Source organism: Carlito syrichta, unplaced genomic scaffold (genome assembly GCF_000164805.1).
Source record: "Carlito syrichta isolate Samal-C Ts95f unplaced genomic scaffold, Tarsius_syrichta-2.0.1 Scaffold317361, whole genome shotgun sequence".
Classification (NCBI taxonomy): Eukaryota; Metazoa; Chordata; class Mammalia; order Primates; family Tarsiidae; genus Carlito; species Carlito syrichta.
Window position 1 is genome coordinate 651008 of NW_007261457.1, and position 11293 is coordinate 662300.

Genomic DNA, 11293 nt, shown 5'->3' on the forward strand with positions numbered 1-11293 from the left:
TAAAAAAAAAAAAAAAAACAGGATCAATATGATACAGCCACCGTGTTGTGACTCTGGCACTAATTGCTCTGGCATAAATTTTTTTGAATTCCAAATGCTTGTGAACCAATTCCTCAGTTCCTTTCATTTTTACTACCACAGTATCTTTGTTCACACAGTGTACCATGGTATTCATTGGCCTTCATAAAGCATCAATACAATTGTAAGCACAAACACCAGTGCAGTCCTGAAAACATGTCCCATTGTGAGGTAGCCATTCAAATGTTGCAGACTCAGCAGTGCCGTCCTGTAGAACTTTCTGTGAGGCTGGGAATGTTCTATCCCTGTCCATTTGCTTTCCAGGAAGATAGCCTCCGGGCACATGGAGCTTTTGAGTTCTTGAAATGTGGCAACAGTGACTGAGGAAGTGAATTTTTAGATACATAATTTTGATTAATTTAAATAGCTACATGTGACTAGATCTGTGCTTTATTGGACAGCACAGCTCTAAAGCAGTGTTTACCAAATGCTAACATGCGTGTGAATTACCTGGGGATTGTGTTAAATGCAGATTCTCACTCAGTAAGTCAGGGCTGAGTCTGTGATTTCGCATTTCCAGTGCACCCTGGGGGTTGCCGAACGCTTCTGGGCTGGAGACGATTCTTTGAGAAGCACATATCTAGGATATATGTGCTTCTATCCATTTGTTTTGGATTATGACCTAAAAGGAAAAACCGAATTAAACATTCCCACAGAACCCTGGGATTTGCAGGGGGCCTCACACCGCAGTCTGAGAACCTTTCACAGTGTGCTCCTGCTCCAGCCTGTGTGGCCGTGGGCAAGCAGAGAAGAAGACTCTTCTGAGGGCTTCCCTGGGATGAGTGGGAAGCTGGATTGTTCATTGTGCTTGTCATATAAGAGCTAAACGAATCTTCTAGTAAAGACACGTCAACGTTCCCATTCTTGAATTTTCCTTTCTCACAGGTTTTGTGTGTGAAGCTGTGTGGAAATCTGAAATGCTACCAGTCACACCTTTACAGTACAGTGGTGCCCCCTGATGGTAAGCTTTCTTGCCACTTCTTTGATTCCTATGCTAATTGCTTTCCATTTTTCAAAATAAAGGGAGAACTGGGAGTTGTGTATGTGTTGTGTTTGTTTGTTTTATTTTGAATCAGAGTTTCACTGTCACCCAGGCTGAAGTGCAGTGGCACAGTCACCACAGCCTTGGCCTCCTGGGTCAGATGATCCTTCCACTTCAGCCTTCTAAGCTGGGACTATAGGTGTGCGACCAAACCCAGCTAATATTCCTATTTTTTAAAATGTTTGGTAGAGATGGGTCTCAGGCTGGTCTTAAACTCCTGGACTCAAGCAGTCCTGCCTTGGCCTCCCAAAGTGCTGGGATTATAGATGTGAATCACGCTCCCAGCCAGCTATGAGTTTTTAGCAAAACAGATTTTTCTCTTTTTTTTAAATTATCATCAATATTTTTTATTATGATATTGTGGGGTACAGTTAAGGGTTAGGTATACAAATATGCTTCGTTCAGCCACCCTTGTTGATAAGAGGTGTCTCCCCGTCCCCAGACAGATATTTACTACCATTAATCCCATCTCCCTTCCCCCTTTTCTTGCACTATCCCCATCCCACCCATCCCCCTGGTTGGGTTCATTTCATCTGCTTTGTGCTCCCATAATAATTCTGCTGTCCTTTGTCAAATATCCATCACAGCAGTCGGAGTTAGAGATGGAAAAGAAATCGTTTCTGGCCAGGCACTGTGGCTCAAGCCTGTAATCCCAGCACTTTGGGAGGCCAAGGCGAGAGGATTGCCTAAGCCCATGGGTTGGAGACCAGCCTGGGCAACTTGGGGAGACCGCATGTCTACAATAAATCAAAAAAATTAGCCGGGTGTGGTGGCATGCACCTGTAGTTCCGGCTACTTGGAAAGCTGAGGCAAAAGGATTGCCTGAGGCCAACAGGTAGAGGCTGTGGTGGCCGTGAGAGTGCCACTGCACTCCAACCTGGGCAACAGAGTAAGACTCCAACTCAAAAAAAATAAAAAACAAAAAGAAATAGTTTCTGTCCTCAAGAGCTTAACTCTTTACCTTAGAAAGACTTTAAGCAGATAAAACTGTGTGATACATACTATAATAAAATGTTACAGAACGACAGGGACTATGTAAATTGTATAATGAAGACACTATACAAGCTATGCACATTTTTATAGGACTTCAGAGTCTTATGAATTTCATATTTAATCATTACTTTTCAAATTTTTGTATTTTAAAGTTTCCCAAAGAAATTTTACCCATTCCTTTATTATTTTTTTCTCAGCAGAAATAACAGTTAATTATAGACACGGCCTTCCCTTTATAACACTTACTTTGCCATCCAGAAAAGAACGTTGTCAATTTGTAGTTAAACCAGCGTTGTCAACAGTTGGCTCATTCCTTCAGGATCTCCAAAATGAAGATAAAGGTATCAAAACCGCCACCATCCTCACAGCAGGTATGTACATATATATTTTGCAACTTTGTCCCAGGGCTTCTTTCTCTTTTCTTTCAAATCTTTGTTTGGTTTTTTAGTTTTCTAGAAAGAAGTACATTCTTTAATTCATTGGATAATCAATTGTTGCCCTTTAATAAATCCTTCATGTTTACATATCAGTACTAGTAAGATATTTTTTAACTTTATTTTTTTTGAGTCAGAGTCTCACTCTGTCACCAAGGCAGGAGTGCAGTAGCACGCTCAAGGCCACTGCAGCCTCCACCTGCTGGACTCAGGTGATCTTTCTGCCTCAGCCTTCCAAGTAGTTGGAACCACAGGTACATGCCACCACACCCGGCTAATTTTTTGATTTATTGTAGAGATGAGTTTTTGCCATGTTGCTCAGGGTCGTCTCGAACCTCTGAGCTCAGGCAATCCTCTCTCCTCTGCCTCCCAAAGTGCTTGGGATTACAGCCATGAGCCACTGCACCTGGCAACATTGTTTAACTTTATTGAGTAAAAAAATTAATGGACTGGGCTCAGTGGCTCAGCCTATAATCCCAGTGCTTTGGGAGGCTGAGGTGAGTGGATTACCTGAGCCTGCGGGTTCGGGACTCACCTGGGCAACTTGGCAAGACTTCATCTCTATAATAAATCAAAAATTAGTCGGGCATGGTAGCGCGCACCTGTAGTTCCAGCTACTTGGAAGGCTGAGGCGGAAGGATCGCCAGAGTCCAGCAGGTCGAGGCTGCAGTGGCCAGGAGCGGCCACTGCACTCCAATCTGGGTGACAGAGTAAGACTCCAACTCAAAAAACAATAATAATAATAATTAATGGAATAAATCTAGTGAAAATTTAAGTTACTTATTTCATAAACGGTCAAAAAAATTTTCTTGAACATTTTTGTGGCACAGGCATTAGCATGTAATTTTCAGCAAAATTTGAATAATTAGAAAACAAAATGCAATTTCAATGATTAAATAGCTAGTGAGTAATTAAAATACACGTAACTCATTCATCTTTGTTATAAAGCAATTATAGTCTGGTATGATTTTTGACAGAACTAGTTCTTAGGAAGACTATATACTTTTTAAATACCAGCAGAGCTGTTTAATCATTTAGACATTTTAAATTTAGAATACAATGTTTATGTTCTCATGGTCTGCCTGTAAAATAGAATAAATAATCCTTTACTCCTGTTCAATATACAGAAGGTGCAAATATAGATAAATTAATAAATTTGCATTATTTTACTATAATAGTAAATGCTTAAATATGCTTATTTAAGTATGAGTGATAACGGTTGCAATTTTGAAAAGGAAATAAAGATTCTTCTTTCCCATTCAAATTCAAAATTAACTAAGGAATAGATACCGAAGTTGGAAAAATGGAGATTAAAGAATTGATTAACTCAACAAATATTTATTGAGCATCTAACATATGTCAGGTACTGTTCTTGATGCTAGGAGTAGAGCAAAGAGCAAAAAGGATAAAAAATTCTGCCCTTGTGGAGCTTACATTTAGAAAGAGAAGGAAACAAGGTAAATAAAGTCAGAGTTATGTTAGGTAATAAATGTTATGCAGAAAGAAAAGCAGAGTAGGGCAAGGGAATGTGTGGGGGCAGGGTGGGCTTGCTAAGGTCACCTCTGAGCAAAGACCTGGAGGAGGTGAGCGAAGACACGTGCAGAGGGCTGGAGTGCCCTGGACGCAGAGGCCTTGAGGTAGGAGCTGACTCCAGTCTGGCCGCAAAGGAGCGAGCTAGGCAGGAGAGGGAAGAGTGTGAGAGGTGGAGAGGGGCAGATCGGGAAAGACTGGTCATCGGTTATTGTAAAGCCTATAGATTTAACTGGACAGGGGGCTTTCTTCCTTCTAAAACCTGGATCAGAGAATAAGATTTTAGTCCTGTGGCACAATGGGCTTCCTGCTGTTTCATCCTTGAAGTAGACCTAAGACATGCGCCCCCATCCCCCAGCTGAGAAATGCTGGCTGCCCATAAACTGAGCAGTACTTGCCCTATGGTATGTACTCAATAAATATTTAAGTGAATGAAACAAGGGAGATTAGAAGAGTGATTGGTGTTTACCCTGTTTATTTCTAAAAGTAATTTTTGTAGCTTTAAACAGAAAGCACAAATAAAGAGACCAGAAGTCCTAGGGAAAAGAGGCTCTTTAGACTGGGTGAAAGCATTGTATTAGGGGTTTAAATTGACACTTACCCAAGAATACATGAAAAATTCAACATTGTGTCACTAGTGCCTTAAAAATGTTTCATATCAATCTTTTGCTATTCATACATTTGTATAAACTGAAAAATTATATTCAGTTGATTTCTTTTTATAGTAATATTTTAGGAGCTGAAATAACACTTGGCAAGATAAAACCATTGGTATGTTGCTGATTTTTTTTTTTTTTCTTAAGAGACTCTGTGGGTGGAATTTGCCTGTATTTAATTTGGGCTTGAAAAGAGTGTTCTAAGCTTGTCACAGTTTTGCCCATTGTGTGGGTTGAATTATTTGGCAATTCGCTAGAATATGATCTCACCCCAACTGATGAACAGGAACCCAAATAGCCAAATTCTAGGTGCAGACCCAATCTGGTGCTTTCTGGAACAAAAGAACTACAGAGAAGAAGACAGGAGGCTGGCAGTTAAGTTCTTCCTGATTTTACTAGTGGTGTCTCTGTCATCACACATGTTCATGTAGCTAAAGTAACTCTGTTTGAGTGTAGCCAAAGTGAGGACCATTTGGAGGCCAAACTTCACCTACATGCAACCTGCTTGTATAGCTAATCCTTACTTGTAACCCACATCTCTTTAATAAAGTAAAATTTAATTTAAAAAAAAAGAAAACGCTTGAGTGCCTTAAGAAAAAGGGCACATGTTTGCCTTGGACAAGAAGCTTTATATATTTTTACAACAATAATTAAGGAAACGGTGAGGTAAGAGCAAAGGGCTATAGGTATCTGATCACAAGTTTCGAGTACCATCTCTCAACCTTTTAAGGTCACAAGGACTGTCTAAATAATGGAAGTGACTTCCATTTGTGCTTTTCTTAGAACATCATGTCTATGTTTTGGGTAATTTCCTATTGCTTCTGTGACTTACCGGACTGGTAGTTCCAATTTACAACCCGCAGAGTTATCTGGTGTGCCTGGTCAGTCGGGTGAAGGTCGGGTATGGAAAACAAAGATGTCTGAACTCTTACTCTATTTTAATGTAGGCCTGCCTGCAAGAAACTCATCTATCTATCTTTAAACTACATACGCTAACCTGCCTCAGAGTCAACAGGCTATCATATTGGAAGTGGCAGACACCAAGCTCAGAAGAGAGCCGGAAGTGGGAAAAGGCAGGAGCAGAGACCAGATTAGCTCAGGGACCACCTGATGGGCTCTGCTGCTTACACTGTGCCACTCCCAACAGTGCCCCCTTCATTGCTCCGGCCTTGTTTTAAAGAGTTCCCACCTCCCCTGAATCTTTGAGTGACCTTCTACATAGCTTCACCAGAGGCATTAACCTGGATTCCAGCCCAGCTGACAGAGGGTGGGAGAGGGAGTGCTGGTCTATTCCATTCGGTCCAATGAAATGGGATGTAGAGCAACAGAAGAGAGCCCCCTCAAAGGGAATGAGGTCTGGGTTTTGCCCCTCCCTCCCCGAAAGACAAAGAAATGTCCACTGCTATATTGCAAAGACCTGGTTAGTAATTTTCTATGTGTTTCTACTGCTCTAAAACAAAGATATATTTTTGCATTGTATTTTTCTTTCAGATGGCAGCGAGATGCCAGCTTCAACCTTGATGCATATTTTGCTAAGGAATGATTTTAAACTTGTCATTAATAAAATAGCACATGATGTGCAGTGCCCCAAGGAAGGTAAGAAACACAACTTTCCAACTACAGTATCTTTTTTTTAGAGATGTGATCTCACTGTGTCGTCCACGTTGGTGTGCAGTGGCAAGATCATAGCTCACTACAGCCTCAAACTCATGGCCCTAAGTAATTCTCCCACCTCAGCCTCCCAAGTAGCTGGGACTACTGGCATGGACCACCTCACCCCACTAACTTTGTTTTTTTTTTAGAGATGGTTGGTCTTGCTGTGTTGCCCAAGCTGGTATCTTAATTTAACCTTTAGCTGTGGGGCCTTATACTGGGAGCAGAGTTTATCTTTAAAATCTTTTTAATTGATTGAATGACCAAGAAATCTTTGGAAAACCAATCTTGCTAGTTTTTCTAGCAGGGGTAGAAGTGATTACTGTGCCTAGCAGGGTTTTAGTCCCATATAATTTTTTTTAGACTCATAAGACTCAACGTTAGGCTTGTCAATGCTTAATCTGACATTACTGGGTTAAGAAAAAATCATGAATTTAGGTATCTATTGTTACACAGTTCTTACCTGTTTATAAAAACATAAATTTTACTTTTAAAAGCAGTTTTAGGTTCACAACCAAATTAACCAAAAAGTACAGAGTTCCCCTATACCCTCCACCACCCGTCCCACCCCCACTATCAATATTCCACACCAAACTGGTGTATTTGTTACAAGTGGTAAATCTTCATTGACACATTATTATCACCCAGAGTTCACAGTTTACATGACGCTGTACAGTCTATAGGTGTGACAAATGTAGAACCACATTTGTGTACCATCATTATGGTACAGCAGGTTCTCAGATAATGTTGTTTCATTCAACATCCTTTTGTCATATAAAGAAAAAAAATGGATTTCTACCCAGGGCCACTGTCTGGCTTTGGCACATCCTCCTGATGTCTGGGTGGGTTTTCTTCCAGTATCTAGTTTCCTCCCATATGCCAAAGGTGTGTACAGGAGGTGAGCTAGCATGTCTACATTGTCCCAGTTTGAGAGGGAGTGGGTGTGTGTGATTGTGCCCTGCCATGGAATGGTATCCTATCTAGGGTGGGTTCCTCCCTTGAACCCTGAGCTGCAGGGATAGGCTCCAGCCACCTGCGACCCTCAACAGAATAAGTGGATTGGAGAATGAATGAATGAGTGAATGAATAAAAATTATTGTAAAATAAAAATGTGTAAAGTCTACAATAATCATACAAATTCATGAAACAAACAATGCAGTAAGAAAGCTGTCAGCCAACCCACCACATGGGTTATTGTTTGTTTTTGAACTGTGTGGTGGAAAGAGGGGCTCCTTACAATTTTCACTGTGACCGCTGTCACTGTTTTACTAAAAATTGGGTAAATAATTATCTTACCTGTTTTATTGATAATTCTTAAATGGCCGGGCTCGGTGGCTCAGCCTGTAATCCCTAGCACTTTGGGAGGCCAAGGTGAGTGGATTGCCTGAGCCCGCGGGTTCGAGACCTGCCTGGGTAACTTGGCAAGACCTCATCTCTACAATAAATCAAAAACTGAGCCAGGCATGGTGGCGCGCACCTGTAGCTCCAGCTACTTGGAAGGCTGAGGCGGAAGGATCGCCGGAGCCCAGCGGGTCGAGGCTGCGGTGGCCGGGACCAGCCACTGCACTCCAATCTGGGTGACAGAGTGAGACTCCAACTCAAAAAATAATAATAATAATAATTCTTAAATGTATGTATAACTCACATTTATTTTAATATTTAATATTAGAAGTGTTTAAGTCTTTATTAGAAGTTTGGTGATGTTTTCATGACCAGAAACATGCTGTAGGAACTTAACTCTTGTTTATATCAATGAGCCTGTGGTAAAACTAAAACTGGTCATTTTGCTTGAAGTCACAGTTTTCAAGAACCTATTGACAACGTAAAGTGAGAGCTTACTGTATCATACAGACTAGTTTCACTGCTCTGTGCTCCGCCTGGTCATCCCTTCCTCTCCCTACCCCCTGGTTCCCCTTGATCTTTTTCCTATCTCTGTAGTTTTGCCATTTCCAGAATGCCATATACTTGGAATCACTTCATATACAGTCTTCCTTCAGTGTCCATGGGGGAACAGTTCCAGGACTTCTCATGGATATCAAAATTTGAGGATGCTCAAGTTCCTGATATAAAATGGTGTAGTATTTGCACATAAACATCCTCCTGCATACTTTAAGTCATCTATAAATTATTTAGAGCCTCATACAATGTAACTTATGTAAATGGTTGTTATACTGTGTTGTTTTTAAACTGTATTATTTCTGTTATATTGTTTTTTTTTGTATGTGTATATTGATCTTGTATTCTGAACTTTACTGAACACTTTAATTAGTCCTAATAGTTTTTTTATTGCATTCCTTAGGATTTTCTATATACAATATCATGTTGTTTCTGAACAGAGATGGTTCTACTTCTTTTTTTTTTTTTTTGAGTTAGAGTCTCACTCTGTCACCCAGGCTGGAATGCAGTGGCACGCTCACGGCCACTGCAGCCTTGACCTGCTGGGCTCAGGTGATCCTTCCGCCTCAGCCTTCCAAGTAGCTAGAGCTACAGGCAAGCACCACCACACCCGACTAATTTTTTGATTTATTGTAGAGATGAGTTAAGTTACCCAGACTGTTCTTGAACCCTTAGGCTCAGGCAATCCTCTCACCTCAGCCTCCCAAAATGCTGAGATTATAGGCATGAGCCATCGTGTCTGGCCTATATTGTTATTTTTAATTGGATTTTTTCTGAATATTTTCGGCCCACAATTGGTTGGATGCAGAACCCACCGATTCAGAGGGCCAACTGGATAGCCTTTTCAGATTGGCTTCTTTCACTTGGTAATAATATGCATTTAAGGTTTCCCATGTGCTTTCAGGACTTGTTAGTTCATTTCTTTTTAGTGCTGAATATTAGTCCATTTTCTGTATGTACCACAGTTAATTCATTCACCTACTGTAGGGCATCTGGGATGTTTTCAAGTTTGAACAATTATGAACAAAGCTGGTATAAACATGCAAATGCAGGTTTTTGTGTGCATATAGATTTTCAACTCATCTTCGTAAATTTCAAGGAGCATGATTGCTGGATCATATGGAAAGAGTGTTTAGTTTTGTGAGAAACTGCCAAGCTGTCTTCCAAAGTGGCTATGCGATTTTATATTTCCACTAGAAGTGAATGAGAATTCCTGTTTTGCTACATCCTTACCAGCAATTGGTGATGTCAGTGGTTTGGATATTTGCTATTGTAATAGATGTGTAGTCATTGTTATTTTAATTTGCAAATTCCTAATGACATGATGTTGAGCATCTTTTTACATGCTTATTTGCTATATTTGTCTTCTTTGTTGAGGTGTCTTTTCAAATTTTTTGCCCATTTTTTTAACCAGGTTGTTCATTTTCTTATTTTTGAGTTCTAAGAGTTCTTTGTATGTTTTGAATAACAGTCTTGTATCAGATAAGTCTTTTGCAAACATTTTATCTTAGGCTGTGGCTTGCTTTCTCATCTTCTTGACATTATCTTTCACAAGTTGATGCATTTCTCCTCTGTTTTTGATTTGCTGGGAGACTTCATCATGAATGGGTGTTGGATTTTGTCAAATGCTTTTTCTGCATCTATTGATATAATCATGGTGTCCTTTAGCATGCCATTGTATCTTTCTATTAGGCTGGTGGCCGTGGGATTGTAGGATAGGCGAACAGGCAGCCGCTCAGTCTTTTATTGCATTTGATGTCCAGTAAAGTGCGCTCCCTGGTTGCTTTTGATGATTTCACGGGTGCCATATGCTACCAGGACCTGTGACAGTCCTCTGTTGGTTGAGCGCCACATCTCTTGCTTGCTAGGGAAGGCCTACAATAATCCTGTAGTGATATCAACACAAGTGAGAGCAGATCAAAGACCTACGACCCCATCTGATGTGTCCACCTTTTGCTGGCAGTTTCCACAGATACTCTCAGCAGTACAGAGCAATCATTGCAAGCAGTCACCACATCAGAGTATTTGACGGTAAGCCCCCAAGCTTTTGTAAATTCCCACAGTGTTTTCTATCCAGCATGTTTCATTTTGCAATGTAGCCAGCAGACTTCAGTATCTTTCCAGGACTGTGACCAAAAGCCAGTGGGAAGTCGAGTGTTACCTTGTCGCAGCCAAAACCTCCAAATGTATCCTTCCCAGATAACATTTATATCCCATTCACAGGGAAGGAATTGGTTTAGAATGTCCAGTGCCTGGGTGGCACCCGCAGTACTTTTGGCAGCACTGAATACCTGTTGGCACTCCTCAGTCCAGTCCCATTGGGATCCTTTGGGTTACTCTATGTAAGTGCTATATAATCTGCACTAAATGTGGAATAAATGCCCTCCAATGCCCCAGGAAGCCCCAGACTTCCTGCAGCTATTTGGATGGTGTTGGGCAAGTGGGGTGGGGGTGTCTGGATCTTGTCAATAACAGCAGATGGTCCTTTCCCCTGCAAATGTTCATTCAGCTGAGGTGCTGCCTACTCTAGGTCCGTAAGAGAATCGGAAGTTAGCATGACATCATCTACATAGATGATATCATATAGAAATAGAGACACTGGTTCAGGGGGCCTCCAACTTTCCAAGTCTTGAGTGACCATGCCGTGACATATTGTAGGGCTGTGCAAATACACCATCAGCAGCACCACAAATGTCCATTGTCTTCCTTTCAAGGTGAATGGGAACTGGTCTTGACAATCTGCGTGAATATCATTACTAAAGAAAGCATTAAGCCGGGCTTGGTGGCTCAGCCTGTAATCCCAGCGCTTTGGGAGGCTGAGATGAGTGGATTGCCTGAGCCCACGGGTTCGAGACCCGCCTGGGCAACTTGGCGAGACCTCATCTCTACAATAAATAAAAAATGAGCCGGGCGTGGTAGTGCACACCTGTAGTTCCAACTACTTGGAAGGCTGAGGCGGAAGGATCGCCAGAGCCCAGCAGGTCGAGGCTGCAGTGGCCGGGAGCGGCCAG

The 11293-nt window shown here is 41.4% G+C and overlaps 1 protein-coding gene across 1 annotated transcript in view; it reads left to right on the forward strand.

Moving 5' to 3' along the window:
• The first annotated feature begins 964 nt into the window (after positions 1 to 964).
• MCUB (mitochondrial calcium uniporter dominant negative beta subunit) overlaps positions 965 to 11293 on the forward strand; it is a 25936-nt gene continuing 15607 nt past the window's right edge. The window contains exons 1-3 of the mRNA XM_021707397.1: positions 965 to 1039; positions 2314 to 2484; positions 6225 to 6329. Of these exons, the coding sequence (XP_021563072.1) occupies positions 6236 to 6329 (94 nt within the window). The 5' untranslated portion in view covers positions 965 to 1039; positions 2314 to 2484; positions 6225 to 6235. The remainder of the gene's footprint in view (positions 1040 to 2313; positions 2485 to 6224; positions 6330 to 11293) is intronic.